The 15,071-nt window shown below is 49.6% G+C and overlaps 1 protein-coding gene across 2 annotated transcripts in view; it reads right to left on the bottom strand.

Moving 5' to 3' along the window:
• RXRG (retinoid X receptor gamma) overlaps positions 1-15,071 on the bottom strand; it is a 39,245-nt gene that overhangs the window by 12,309 nt on the left and 11,865 nt on the right. Inside the window, exon 1 of one of the 2 annotated variants that reach the window (XM_010307310.2) lies at positions 9,366-9,561. The exons of the other annotated variant lie outside the window; for it this stretch is intronic. Within the exon in view, the coding sequence (XP_010305612.1) occupies positions 9,366-9,414 (49 nt within the window). The 5' untranslated portion in view covers positions 9,415-9,561. Of the gene's footprint in view, positions 1-9,365; positions 9,562-15,071 lie in introns of those variants that run through there. 2 annotated transcript variants of the gene reach the window in all.

The raw sequence follows: 15,071 nt of genomic DNA, 5'->3' as shown, positions 1-15,071 counted from the left end.
CAGCAGGCTCCTCTTCCCATGGTTCAGGTCTTTCCCCTTCCCACCCAGTTATCTCTCCACTGTGCTATTTCACATGTTCCTCCAGCTCTCAAAACTTGAAGCCAGCATCTTCAGGAGGAGCTGGAGCAATGTAGGACAGAAACTGCCCATGACATGCTAGCAAAGCAGATGAGAGGACAGGGCACCACCAAGTATTTTGCCCATTACTTTTCCTCACTTTGTACAAGGCAGAGAAGAGACTGTGGCCACACAGACACACCTGGGCAGACAGTCTCACAACCACCAGGAAAGAGGGTTTTCTCCTTCCACACAAAACAGCTCCAGCGCACGTTGCCAAACTGAGCCTCACAGCAGCCCCATGAGCTCAGTCTGCCCCTGAACCCCACTGGGGAAGAGTTGGCCTAGAAAAGCACTATAACCTTGATGATCGCCACTTCAGGGCAGTCTCTGAGGCTGAACACCTCACCCAAGGCCTGAACGCTGTCTCCTAGAAGAAGAATCTCAAATATTCAGAGGGTATCTGGGCATCAAATGCCCACTAGTCCCGATGGGTTATTTATCTAGTTGTATTTTAAGGATTTATATGACCTTTTCTCCCTCCCCTAGAATTTAACAACCCCAGTTAGCATTAGCTGTCGTTAACATTTCAATGAACCATTGTTTCTCTGTTAGTTTTTCAACACAGGAGATCACTCCCTGGAGTAGGAAGGCAAAGATGCTGCCTGGGAAGGTCACATAGTTGGTTTTCCATGGCTGGCACAGAGGATGCTTGTTCCCATTGCATTTGCAAGTAAGGCAGTGCTTTGGTGTTTTGTTTGTTTGGATTTTTTTCCTCCTTTTAACATTATCGCAAAGTTATTTACGTGACAGTGTTTGTTATTTTACCTGAAGTAACAATCAAATCTGATTCAAAGGGAAGATGCACAATAAAGACGGGAAAAGGTCAGCTTGCTGAATAACATTAAAGACATTTGTCAGAGTCAAGGAGGACTCGATCCGTCGTTATCAACCCACTTCAGACTTAATTCTGCAGAGGGAGGGGGAGAAAAGGTCTTTGTCAATTCTTGCTTTGGCTTTTTGGATCAATTCTCCCAGTGGGAAAGCGATGTGCAGCAAGAGGAAGCCGGCTCAATGACAACAGCAGAAGCCTTGGAGGCAGCAAGACGGTCTGGAGGCAGAGCCAGGGCTCCTGCCTGCTGCTGGAGACAGTCACCCCACGTCCCCCACCACCATCATGGAGACACGCTGACTGTTTTCTGTTAGTAGACAACAAAATCCCTACCTTGTAATGGCTCCCAAGCGCAAAAGCCTTCCACCCCAGAGACAGCTGCCAGGAGAGCCTTTAGCAGCAGGCTCAGCGCTCAGCTCACAGCGGCACCCTGGTTATTTCCTGGGACTTAAAAGAAGCATCCTGACTTGTGCCATTGTCAGCTTCAGACAAAAGCAAATGCATTTTTCATCACCTGCAAGTAGTCTGGTACCATAGCATGCAGTCCTCCACAGCATCTGTAGCACAGACTTACAAAGAAATTGGGTTTATGCCTCTTTAAACACCTAGATAAAAAACACCGCCTTTGAGGATTCTTCAGCTTGGAAAATAAGCCACTGAAGGGGAGACTGGGATGAAATCTATCACATCAGGACAGCGAAGGAGAAGAATGATTCTTCATCCTTTTCCATTAACACAGAAAAGGGCATATTTTGAAAGTATCATGAAAAAAGATTTAAACCAATAAGACTCCCAGGAGAGTTATTTAACTGTTTGCATTTACACCAGACCTTACAGAAAGAGTCACCACTACGTTCCTCCATTAGAAGGGCTCCGGGTTTCATAAGGACCCAGAGCAAGGCTTTCACCCAAGGAGGCTGCTTGCCAGGCAAGCCCCATGGTATGCTTGTGTCCATGTTCAAGGGCTATGGCCAGAGAAATCCAGAGGAATCCCCTAGATCCAGGACAGGATCAAAAGTTGAAGCCAGGAAGCCTGGAAGGCTTGTGCCTTCCCCTCTCACCCCAGCAATGAGACACCAAAGAGCAAGCATGAATGCATGAAGGAGTGTTTGCTGGTGGAGATGGATGGATAAATGAAAGTATCTACTGAAGAGCACACAGGTGTAAAGCCAGGCTCTGCCAGGGCCTGACGACAAAAACCAGAGTTAACGTGCTTGTTCCCACAGTGCCTGGCCGCACTGTCCTGCCAAGGCTGTGACAAACCCCTTGGTCTAAACCATCCACGTTAACTTTCCATTTACCAATGAATAATTTTTATCCATTTGTTATAAACTGCAATACAAACCATATTTAGAAAAGGGTGTGTATGGGCTGGGGAGAGGGGAGGAAATCAAAGCAAAGCACTCCTGCAACTTTGACCAAACTTGGTCAAACTTTTTGGTCCAAACTTTGACTTTCAATCTTTCTCTGGGATAAGTTTGCTGAGTTGGTCCCCAAGGGAACAGAAATACATTCTCCACACCTGGGGAAATACTCCTCTCAGCTTCTCATTTTCAGGTGGAAGAGCTCCAAGAGGGATGTAAGATGTGACTGCTACCACGTTATCACGTGCAAGGAACGATTTGCACGGCTGGCAGAAGGTGTGCAGGAAGAGCCATGTCAAAGCGTCCTTGACGCTGGGGTTACTAATTACCTGAGCTGAGCACCCCCAAAGTTGTTTCAGTATAAAGGAGCCAGGCTGGCTGGGACAGCGCAAACAGCAGAGATTGGAAGTCAGACTCACTCTGGTTGAAAACAGTGACATGTATCTCCCAACAGAAAGCAACAAGAAAGGCAGTGGGCTCGCAGGGATGGCATGGCTTTCCTTTAGGTATTTTCTCCCATCGTTCGGGGGACGAACAGAAACATCAGCACGGCAGCAGAGCAGGACCAGCAAGGAGCTGCTCTGCAGTGGGGAAACAGCTCTGGGACAGAGCGGGGGGCACTGAGAAGATGGGACTCGGTCCTGCGTGCCAGCCATAGCTGGCCGCCTCCGCCTCTCCAGCGGCATTCGGCACAGGTGACATTTACACAGGCCAAAGCGGGCCCGGAGTCTGTCTGTCAGGTAATGTGAGGTGACAAGCGATGCTGGGGATTCAGCCAGCTGCGGCAGAGCCCCATGGAGCGGAGGGCAGCCCTGCGTCGGGAGGTGAGGGCTCTGCGGCTGGCACAGCCCCTGCCTGCGAGCACCGAACGTGGCTCCCAGACCAGCCAGGTCCCCCACGTCTGCTGGGGGAGACCAGCCGAGACCCTGCAACAAGCATCAGGGCTTGCTGCTGCTTTTAACCACCTATTCCAGATTCAAGACCAGCTTATTTCTGAGCCACAAATGGGGCTGCTTATATCTTTTTCCCCGTCTCCCCTACTCCGCATTAATGCTTGGACAGGTAGCTTCCTGAAGAGAGGTTCAGAGAAGCCTGATATTGTATTTATTTCTCTCCTGGAGGAGCAGAGGAAGAGAGGACAGGAGGGAACTGCCTTGTGTGGATTCTCTGATGTCTCCACTACAAAAATGCAGTGTTTCAGAGAACTCAGTGCCTCAATCAACCCCCCACAAGCTCTCTCGTACAGACATGCACGCACTTAAGCCTTCTCTTTGTAAAAAGCAAAGTTTAAAAAGAAGAAACTTGCATCTGGGTGCTTTGCTGTTTCAAACTGCCTCTGCAAATGCATCACATTGCTTGCAGCAGAGAGCAGCCATGGGTTGGAAGTGTGCGCACAGACACAACGTCCATCCTGTTGCTTTACCATTCGGAATAAGAGTCATATCTAATCTCAGCACAGACAACTGCTGACATCAGAAAAAATAATGAGGGAAGATCCTAAGAACCACTCAAATCTCTGCATTTTAAAAACAGTGCCATTGAGGACATAAGCAACAGCATTAGATTGACCCACCAGCCACCGAAGCCAAGCAAGGACACAAAGTTTGATGCTCCACTTCCATCTGTGTTTCACATTCATCTTCACAAAATCCTAGTCCAGGGGTGGGAAACTTGCATAAACAGCCTCACAAAATTTGAAATAGATGAACGCTGTCTACTTCATAGCAGATGTGTAGGTGTCCGACAGATGCACCTGCAGAGCACAGAGCTCCAGATCCACCACACCAATGCTAAACAGCCAGGTGTGGGCTAACGCAGCTAAACTGGTCCAGGACCAACGCTGGCTCAATAAAGCCAGCTTGGATACCCCTGTGCTGTGAGCACTTCACAGGTAAAGCTAGGCCAGACGAGGAAGCAGGGACAACCTGCAAGAGTGCACAAGCAACCACAAACGCCTCGGCAAAGGCAGTGGGAACAGAAGCGTCCAGCCTGCAACCAATAAAGCTGTCTTGATTTTCACCCAAATTACAGCAGGAAATACCAGTCTCGGCAATTATGTTGGAGCAGAAAGTGGAATGAGAACACACAGGGACCAGAAACATCCAAGTCCTACACACAGTGTCTAGTTAACCAACATGGGATGCAAGTTTGTTTTGGTCAATGCCCTTCAGCTCTAACCCCTAGCAAAGCCTTGAGAGGAAAGGTATCCACGTTAAACACCGGAGTCTTTCTTCGATTAAAGCCTAAAGCAATCCTACCTCCTAAGACCTGCAGATCCCTGGCAAGTCTAGAGATGATGATACTTTCAACCTTCACAGTTTTGTTTTTAATCTGAGAGAGAATAAAAAGATGGAACAAACTGTTCAAATAATGAAGAATATGCTTGTGCTTCTAAGGCCTCAGATATACACAGAAATTGTTCATTGGTATGAACAATTAAAGGTGCTAGTTGCCCTGCCTGACACATGACTAGCGAAACTTCGCAGATACTTCATCCTCCGCAGATCAGAGAGCACCAAGAAGTGGGAAGAGACACGTGGAGAAGGGCTGATTTCAGCAGAGGAGCACGGGCGTGCGTGGGAGGTACAGCTTGGCAGGCAGCTCGTCCTTGGGGACGACCTTCAAGGGGAAATACCTGCGAGAAACACTCCTGAAACTGGATGCAGTTATGTAGCATCCCATGTTAACTGGAATCAAACCAAGTTTTGCTGCTGCGACTGCAGAAGTAGTTTTTATTTAATACATGGCAACTAAACTGAAAAACTATTCCCTTTCTGGTGATATTTTTAACTGTCCAAGCAGATTTCCACAGGCAGTACAGACTGCCATGCTAATATCTTACAGAAAGGTTATTGTTTTCACCTCACTTTTAAGGTCCAGTAACCTTTGCACTTCCATCTTTCCACTCAACTCTGAGTCAATAAATAATGCAGCCTTCCCCTGCCAGCTAACATCATGGAGGAGCAAAAATTTTTTGGAGGTGTGTTAGCACATATGTTAGCAGGGGCTTTTGCAACAGGGATCTGCACAGGGCAGGAGAAAGTTTCCTTCAGCTCTCCAGGCGATGGGAAGAGCTGCTCCCTCTCCTCTCAGGTGATGCTCCTGTACTGCCCTTGCAAACAGGCACCAAACGTGGATCACAAGAAGCAGCATGCTGAAGCACACAAGACTTTCACGTGTCCTGGTGCAGGCTCAGCATCAGATGCTATTTTGAGGTCTTGGTCTGATTTGACTGAAATTGGACAGTGGATCAATAGCTTATATGTCCAAGGACATTTGGACAAGACACACCTGCAGTGAAACCCCATATTTTCCCCTCCAGGAAGCCAAGCTAAGGAGGAGGGAGGGAAGGAGCAAAATCCACAGAAGCTACGCAGGCTTTGCCACGGCTTTGACAGGAACGATGCATTACACTGTGATCTTGCCAGCCAAGGACTCCTTCAACAACTGCTTGTCATATAATTAAAATAGGGACTAGAAGCCAATTTTACTCACCCTAACAAGGTATCACATCCTCCTGGTAACCACAGTAATACACAAGCATTGGATAAAGTTTCTCATCCCCAAAGAAAAAAAAGTTGTTGAATTTGAGGCCTGAAGGTTTTTCATGATTGTCTGATCAGATTTCCCACCTGAGCAGTGGGATCTCCGGCACAGCATCCACCAGGAAAACACATGCACAAATTCCTACAGTGGTCTTTAAACTCCTGGAGAGGCTACAGGTCCCCACCAGAAAGGATCCCACTGGCTGCAGGCTCTGTGGCTGCCCCAGGCAATTGAAGGCAAGTGTCTCCTGCTTAAAAAAAAAAAAATAAAATAAATTAAAACCAAAAACCCCACCACCTGCATTTGCCTCGCTGCAGAAGTTGCCCAGTCACTGGATTTTCTCACACCTTTGCTGGGACAGAGCCCTCTTCCATCTTCACACACGCAGTTACAGGTACGGACATGGCAAGCTGTGACACCCAGGGAAAAAGCACCCTACATGTCACAAAACCTGGGACCACGATGGGCGAAAAGGTGTCAAACAGCTGGGCAGCAACCCCCTCTCTGGCACAGCCTGGTTTTTCCTCTGCAACTCTTCCTATCCCCCAAACGACCTGGCCTAACCCCGCTTTGCTTGGGAGAGCTGAACAAGATTGCAGCCGGAGGTGGCGTGGCCACAGGCCAAATTACATGAGTACTAATAAAAGAGACTTTGTGGAAGAGCCAAGTTAGTTCTTGTCCCCAACCAACTGTGCCAGAGAGTGCTCAGAGAGAGAGGACAGCCAGCACAGCATCTTTCCTTGCCCTGGGAGCTGGACTCTGGATGAAACGCATCTTTCTGGAGGATAAAAACCACATTTTGAAGCCCTTTGCTTGCTTCTACAGCCCAGGCTGTGAAGGCAAATCCATCTGCCTTAGTGCGCATCTCCCGCTTTAGATGTGTAAGGGTGATTCATCTGAACACTTCCCCGCTACTCTACAAACTCATCTGTAACGCTTCAGAGTTTGACTGTCCTTTTTTCCATCAGAAATGATGTGCCTATTACCAATTTGTGTACGTACATTCTGAGACAAATTTGACGGTGTTATTCAGACATTTAAGATCAAAGTGACAGTTATACACACCATGAAAAACACGTACCTTATTTCTAATGTGAATGCAGATAAAATTAAGTTAAAGCATACATAACAGTTACTTGAAGGCAAAAAAGAAGAGAGCAAATACATACAACACATACTTTTTTTTTCCCCATGCTGTTATGCTCAAAATTAAGCCCAGAATTCCAGAGCTAAAGCAAATCTGAACACAATAAGAGCTAGACACGCTGAACAGGAGCAGCCACATCACCTTAGTTCTGTTCTTCAGCAACACAGCACAAGAACAATGAATGCAACAAGCTGACAGTCTAGTGTGGACACTACCCTTTTGCACCACCCCGATGTCCCCATTCATGGTGACAGCGCAGGCAGGACATGGAACAGTTTCCTAACTATTTTTAGGGGGGAGCAACAAAGACAATGAACATTTTGCAGACCTGCCAGAGATGCAGGTTGCCTGCACGGGCTTTGTGGCGAGGATCCCAAGGCAGCGGGAAGCTGCTGCTACCCCCCCCCCATCAATGGTCACCACGATCCATCCTGCTTCATCCCTCTCAAAACCCGAGTGCCTCTCACACAGCCCTGAAGTTGCCTGGCCAGAGCAGCAATTGCCTTCTCAAACAGCCAGAAATCCCTTTCTGCAGACCCAACAACCCAGGGAAAGGCAGCCCCCAGACCCTTCAAGCTGCCTCAGGAGCATGGAAGTCCTCCAGCTTTGAGGGCAGAGTAGATGTGAGCAGTGACCGGCAGTTCTATATCATCCAGGGAGCATAGGACAGGCCAGAGCAACTGGTTTAAAGCAGCCAAAACAAAACTTGGCCAATGCTTTTGCAGGTCTGTCAGAAGTTCACCTGCAGAGAACACCTCTGTTTTTCTAAACCAAGTTAGAAGCAGGTTAAAACACCAGTTAAATATGCTTTTAAATGAAAGGTAAAGTCCCAGTGTATTGAACTGTTGGTGGGCTGGAGAATAGTGCCTTCGCCTGCGTTGGTGGAGCAGAAATACCTCTGCTCCTACTACCGATTTCCTCCCCTAGAAATCTCCCAAAGGCTCTGCTAAGAGCTGTGACCCCTGCCTCTACAGGGATCTGTGCCTGTGAACATCAGTTTCAATGTCACTTTTCCTTCGCTTCCTTGTAAATTTGTAATACTCAACAAATTAAACACAAATAACACTCCCATTGTTTCACTCTCATTGCAGCAATAGGAGAGAGTTTGGCTTGTCTTTGCTTGTTTCTTAAAAACACCAGTGAGCAATAGATTCTTCCAATGATTCGTCTCTTTTCTGCAGAAACTGTCTAAAAAAGGTATTTTGGAAAGTCAAGCGCTTGTGAAACTTAGGGATGACTTGATGCAATACCAATGACTTTTCTGGAGTTGGAGAATTACCAGAGGTGAGCATCTGGTGCAAGAGGGAGGAAAAAAAGCTATGCGTATAGCAGGAACATTCCATGTGCAATCCAGTGTCTGCACAAATCTCTTCTCTAGCAGAGAAATAACAGATTGATGTATACAGCCTGGGGGCTGCCAGAGCGAGTCCTGGAGAGATTTACCCACACTGAAGGGCCTGGAACAACTTGAGGAGTTTTCCAGAGATACTAAGACCTTGCACGTCCACAAGCATCAACGCACTTTAACTTCCCTGGAGCGGCATCAATATTTTGCTAGCAGCCAACACGCAGGTGCTCCAGCCCCTTGCAGCCAAGCACTCCAACCTGCCCGCTCCCTGCCTCGCTTGGGGAGCGCCCTGCGGCTCCTCAACGCGTTCCCCTTACACATCCCCCATGTGAGGACAAGAGGAATAACTTCAGATAAAAATAAAAGAGCGAGCCCCAGTAATTGCAAAGCCCGTTTCCCAAGAGCAGTTCTGGTTTCTGCAATTGGGGCTGACACATGGCTGGCGTGCGCGGGGGTATCGCAGCTCGCAGCCGTTTGCAGACCCCTGTCTCGCTGTGCAGCCTCATTTGGCTAATCTGACACAGCTTCACACGATTATGGTGGTATCTGTGTCACAAGGGCAGGAGATGATCACCAGGCAAGGAAAGAGCCTTCTTTAGATTTTCTTGGGGGCTGTTTTATGTTCTAAGAGTAATTTTTCCTTCCAACAACTTAATAAAAATGCAATTGGAAAGATACTTATTTGGTTTGATCCTGTTCTTTCAATGAATAGATTCAGTCCATCACACAGAGACACATACATGCATCTCAAATGCCATGTACTAAACTTCAGAGCAAAGAGTCAGGGTTTGACGCAAGCCTGCATAATTTCAGGCAGCTCAGTTTGGCTGTGCTAAGTTCACAGCACAGCTTCAATCATAAGCACAAGGCACCGTAGGTTACAGCCACACAGGAGATAGGTTAAATATGTTTTTAAATTCCCTTTACCTCCCCCCCCATACTCCTACTGTGGGATCAGTTCCTCCACCTAACCCAGAAGGCACAGATTGCAAACACAAGTAAAATACTTACTGCCAAAGCCTGCAGGAAACTTAATGAAGTGAGGATAATTCCCATACATGTTTAATCTTCAGTTCATCCCTTGCCTTTTCAAACACAACTGCCTCCTCTAACTTCAAAGCTGCCCGGAGCATGGCACAGCTCGCCGGGGTCGGGACATGGCTCTGCAGGAGCAGGGGCTCTCCAAGGGTGCCGGGGCAGCTGCCTCCTCCTGTGGCTTCATCCTCGCTTCACGCCGGCAGCAGCTGCTCGCCGGGATGAGACATGCTCTTGTTCCCCGCCGCTCAGAGCTGGCTCCAGTGCTCAGCTGTCTTGGCTCCCTGTGAATTCACGGCAGACCGTCCGGGCAGCATAATCGCCCGGATAAGATGCCGATCAATGCATGACGGCTCCGGTATAGATCAGAAATTGGGAGGAGGGTGGGAGGTGAAGTTGTTTAGGGGAGGAGCATCGTGGGGAAGGAGGGGGATGCTTTGCTTTTCCACCAGTGAAGACTCGATGCAGTTTATTAGCTATACTAGTCCCAGCCATGCAGAGGTGTTTTCCAGACATGCGAAGGGCCAACCCTCGCCTGGAGGAGCTGGCACCCCGAGGACGGGCCGGCTGACAGGGCAGGAGCACACGTGCAGCCATCCCAGCGCTTAGGGGCTAGAGCTTGGCAGGGCAGGGAGCTCTGCACTCCCATCCCACACTGATCCTTGCCTCAGCTGTGCTCCTAGCACCAAGTCGTGGCCCCTGCGATGCCAGATTGCCACCACCCCTAGGAAACAGCCAAGGCTGAGGAGGACCTGGACCTTCCCAGGGCTAGTGGAACGGGAAGTTCAACTCCCCTCCCCAACCCCATCCGAAGGGGTCCAAAAAACACCCAAACCACCCCCAAAAAGCTTCATTAGCCAGTTGCTAAAGCTGTGTGGGATGAGAAGAGGTAGAGACACAGGACAGAGTCCAGGGGGCTCAATTCGTGCCATATACAGTCAGTAAAGCATTCACAGCCACAGCAACAAAATGCATTAGGCTTCACAGACAGTCCCATATGTACATCCACAACTTTAATTTAATGCCCACCCACCCTGACAACGAAGTACTGCAGGAAATAGGTAGAAATAAGCAGCCAGTTGCCAGATTGGGGCAAAGCCACATGCAGCCTCCAGCACTGCCTCCTCCAGTGACCGGTAGTCTGGAGGGGGAGCAGTCCCAGTTCCCCGCCTGGCAAGCCCCCCTACCCAACTGCTGCAATTTTGGGGAGAGGCAGGATGCAGGCAATAGCACAGCCCACTGCTGCTGGTTTCTGATCTGGGTGACCTGGGATGAAGTCACCTCAAAGGAATGGAGGAGGGAGGAATTTTGCCCAAGGTTATAAAGTGAACAGATAGCAAGGTCTGCAATGACTTATGTGCAGGGCCATGTTGGAGGAGGAGGAGGTTGCAGCCCTGCCATTGGTACCAGCTGTGCAGCAGAAAAAGGGGGCACAGGGCCAGCAAGGGGCTCTGCCTTCCCAGAGAAGCCACGTATGACCCCAGCGTACAGGATGGGGAGCATGCTGTACAAGCAGCGAGGAAAAAAAAAGGGGGGGGGGGGGGAGAAGAACAGATTAGGATATTTGGCATCCTTCAGGGGCCTACTAGCTCTTGGCCCCCTCCAGGACACCTGAGGGCCCATGCTGCCCTTTGGCACTAAGCATGCACTAAGCATGCACTTTGGCACTAAGCATGCACTAAGGGAAAGGCACGCAACATGCCAGCAGAGCTGCTCACAGCATCCAGCCGCAGCTCAGGCAAATGCTGACTGAGGTGCCGTCAGCCCTGAGGCATTGCGGGTGCAGAAGGAAAGGTTACCCTGTTAGCTCTGTTTCTTGCTTGGCTCTCAGACATTGCCATATCCATTTCTCCCTAGCCAAAGAGTTTAAGCAAGGGAAGGGTTTGTTTTTCCCCCCACCCCTCCACATTAATGATTTTAAAGTTATTTTAAAAAGGTGACTTGGCTTCCTCCCATTTCTGCTCTGCATCTGTTTGCAAGCACCCGATAATGTGCAATATCGGGAGGATACCATGCCACAGATGCGCAGCTCTTTATGGGTAGCAGGTACATCAGAGCAACTCCAGGACTTGAATTTATCTGGGCACAGGAGCCTAACATTTGGGAGCACATCTCCACTTAGCAGTATGAATAAATAACTGGGCTGGTGTCAGGAGCAAGAAGGTTTGCAGGCAAATGTATCAGTGTTCTACATAGCCCATTAGCTGTGGCCCAGGTATACGCACACTGGTTCTTCTCATGGTTTAAAAAAAAAAAAAAAAAAAAAAAATCAGTATTCAGAGTAGGTTCTACTGAGGCAAAAAACAAGTAACTGCAGTCTTGCAGGGGAAATACAAGCAGAAGAGATCGCTCTCGTATTTTCTATCTGGCCACCTTTCACATCTCATTTGTTTTATTGCACAAACAGCAATGGCACTGCAGAACTGCTCTAGAGGCAGCCGAGCAGCATGCTTATGCGCCCCACTCACAGGCCACAAGTTGTGAGCTCCGGGGAAGGGAGACCAGAGGGTTTGACAACCAGCAGCATCTGTGTGGTGCTATGTCCTGACCCTCTCCCTGTGCAGCTGAGTTTGTGTCCTCCCCTGCCACCATCCCAACATACAACAAGGACGTCCCCAGTGAACGTCCTCAGCAAGAGCCAGCCCTCCTCCAAGCGTCCACAGCTACATCCAGGTGCCGGAGCTGTAGGCACAGCTCCTGTTTCAGTGGGTGCTGCCCCGCACTCAACTATGGGTCCCTCCAAAACCCCTCTCCACCCTGTACTAATCCAAGTGGCAAACACAGGGATTTCTAACCTGTAGTCAAAGTTTGCTATTTCAGGATAATGCTGGCTTTGCCTCCTGTGCTGTCCGTTTAACAGCCACGCTGAGGATCCTTGTGAGGGGCAGGAGGCAAGAGCCAGGCATGAGGCAGGGATGCCCCAAGGCCCTGCAAGCAGAAACCCAGGGCGACGCAGAGGAGCCTGCTGCAAGGTGACTTGTTTCAATCTCTGGATAGAAAATTGGATTTCTCAGCAGGGCGAGGTTTTTTTTTTTTCCCCTCTGTGACAAGACTGAAAGAAACATTTTTCAATCAAAACCCCAACAAACAATCTGCTTCCAAAAGAAGTGATTTTCACACATACCCCCTCAATAAGATCCAAGACTTCCACAGAAAAGAGGGATTTTGTGCAGCCTCAAGCACAGCCTACCAGAGGGATGTTTCTCAGATCCTGTCTCAGGGAAAGCTCTGGCACAACGGGAAGCCTGCCTGTCCGGCACCCACCCAGAGACTTGTCCCCATCATCTGCCCATCACCCTGCAGAGACACACCAGGGTCATCAACCCCCTGGTCCCCACCAGCACTCAGAATTGAGCCACTGTTTTGAGAGACAAATCCACCCTTGCACAACAGTTTTGCTTCCACCTGCTTGAGTTGCACCTTGCCACCATCTCAGCCTGGCCCGTCCCTTGCCCTCAGGCTGGACAAGAGGGTTGTGTCCCCACGGAGCAGCTGTGGGGCAGAGCGGGAGCAGAGCCAGCTGCACGGCCAGTTCAGCCACAGCAACGCTGGGACAGGGAGGTGCGAGCAACGAAGGGGCTCTGCGCTTTAAGCGCCAACCGTGCTGAGATTTAGTAGTAGCATTAATTCTTACTGACCACACGGGATCTCAGCAGCTTTAATTCCGTGCTAATGAAGTTTTAGTGGGGAATTATTTTTATTGATCTGCCCAGAGCAAAGAGCCTGATTTTAGTCCAGCTCTGCCAGCACCCCTTCTCCATCCCTCTTTTCTTTCTTCCAGCTTAGAAGAAAGGCAAGAGGAAAGACGACAAAACAGCTCTGAGCTCCTTAAAAAGGTTGGCAGTCCCAAGCAGTAAGTGGATTACTTTATTGATTTTTAGTAGATCTGGGTTAGTGAGTGCTTAGTGCTGCAGAACACATGCACACACTGAGCAACTCCAAGGAAACCCCTTCCAAGCCTTTTCCTCAGACAAAAAAATTATGACTGCCACTGTTATTTTAGGAAGGCAAACCATTGCCATGGGACTCTGTGCTGCTGACTGTCATCCAGCAGCTACACCCTGGGGGGCATCAGTCACAGTGGGACTCCCGACAAAGCAATGCCAACTCAAGCCAACCGAGACACCAACGTTGTGTTTGGGTCCCTGACTCACTTGCCTCCCCATTAGCTTTCCAAGGTCGACATACTGCAGCTAATATTTCAGCAGTCTTGGAATAGTATCTCAAAGACCTCCCAGCACTACTCCATCAAGGCTTTCGAGATGCTGGTCTCCGGAGCTAGACCCTAAACATGTGAAAGCCTAACGTGGAATAATCTTATCCCACCCTGCCCCAGAACCATGAAATCTAGAGATTAAGTATGGTTCCTATTCCTTGCACATTGGATTGAACCAGGAAAACTCCGAACATGACCGAGAATCCCATCAGTCCCTCATCCCATCTCTATTTAAAGGCAGAGGCATCCTATGGTTGTGCATGTGGCAACAGCATATGCAAATAAAAAGGTTGCAGCCCTCATAACCCTACAGCTGCACATGCATCTCCCTCCTGGCACACTGCTTCAGAGCTACAGAGTCCCAGAGAAAACCCACTGCCCACAGGGTGCTGGTGTTAGAGCTGGGACTCCTGTCATATGGCTAGTGAGGTGCAAGAGGGGCTGCCAGGCTGAGTGCCCAGGAGCCAAAATGCCCATTCCCCTCCCTACTTGCCTCCAAGGGAGGCCACGCAGACATCAGGTGACATGCTCAGGGCTAAACAGGAAGTCAGTGGCAGAGCAGGGACTTGAATCCGGGTTTCTCAAGGCAATCAACGGACTGAACCAACCTCATCTATCTGCTGTACCAGTTGGCATTGGCCTGGGACAGACAAAAGCAATGTGTCCCCTATGATCCCTTGGAGATGGAGGGGAAGGAAGCTACCACATCATCCCTTCTGCACCCAGCCTTGCCCTTTCTCACCGCTGTCTCTTGTAAAGCAATAAGCACAGACACCAAGCTAATAAAATTAGCCACAGAGCCTCCTCCGGCTAATGCAATTACCAGCAGCAGCATTTCAAACAGCAGCACCACAGACACACCTGCCCTCTCCTCCTTGCCAGGCCGTCCCATTTCTCTCTGAGCCCTACAGTTGCCACCCACCATGGGTCCCCTCCCCAGGGTACGGAGGACATGGCCCACCATCCCCAGTGCCAGGCTGCTTCAGGGAGGTCACTGCCTACCTTGCAAAATCACGGTCCCATGCAGCCAAGAGCAGGCTCTGAGGGCAGATCAGTCTGCTTAAACCTTGGGAGACCTTCAATTACCAGCACGGTTAATGAGGCCCTCGACACTAATCAGCAGTGTCACCGAATCCTCTTACGCCTGCCTAAGCACCTCCAGCAGCTTGGCTGGTTGCGGGGCCCAGCTGCCCACTCCTCCCAGGGAATTACCCACCCACCCCCCACCCCGAGCAGGCACCGGTGGTGGCACAAGCACATTTTGACACAGATGCAGGTGAGATGCTCCCAGGCACCAGTGCCAGATGACAGGGTGACAGAGACACCTGAGCAAGCTGTCTGCTCAGCCCAGAGGGCACCTGGGACCAAGCCTGCACTGGAATGGGCAAATATTGCAAAATTATTAGAGGAGATGTTTTAATACTAGTGCTCCCTATGTGAGATGCAAAGGGCAGGTTTACATCTGT

The sequence above is a fragment of the Balearica regulorum genome, chromosome 8, assembly GCF_011004875.1.
Source record: "Balearica regulorum gibbericeps isolate bBalReg1 chromosome 8, bBalReg1.pri, whole genome shotgun sequence".
NCBI lineage: Eukaryota > Metazoa > Chordata > Aves > Gruiformes > Gruidae > Balearica > Balearica regulorum.
Note: the sequence above shows the minus strand (reverse complement) of the source record. Positions and strands in the feature narration are given on the sequence as shown.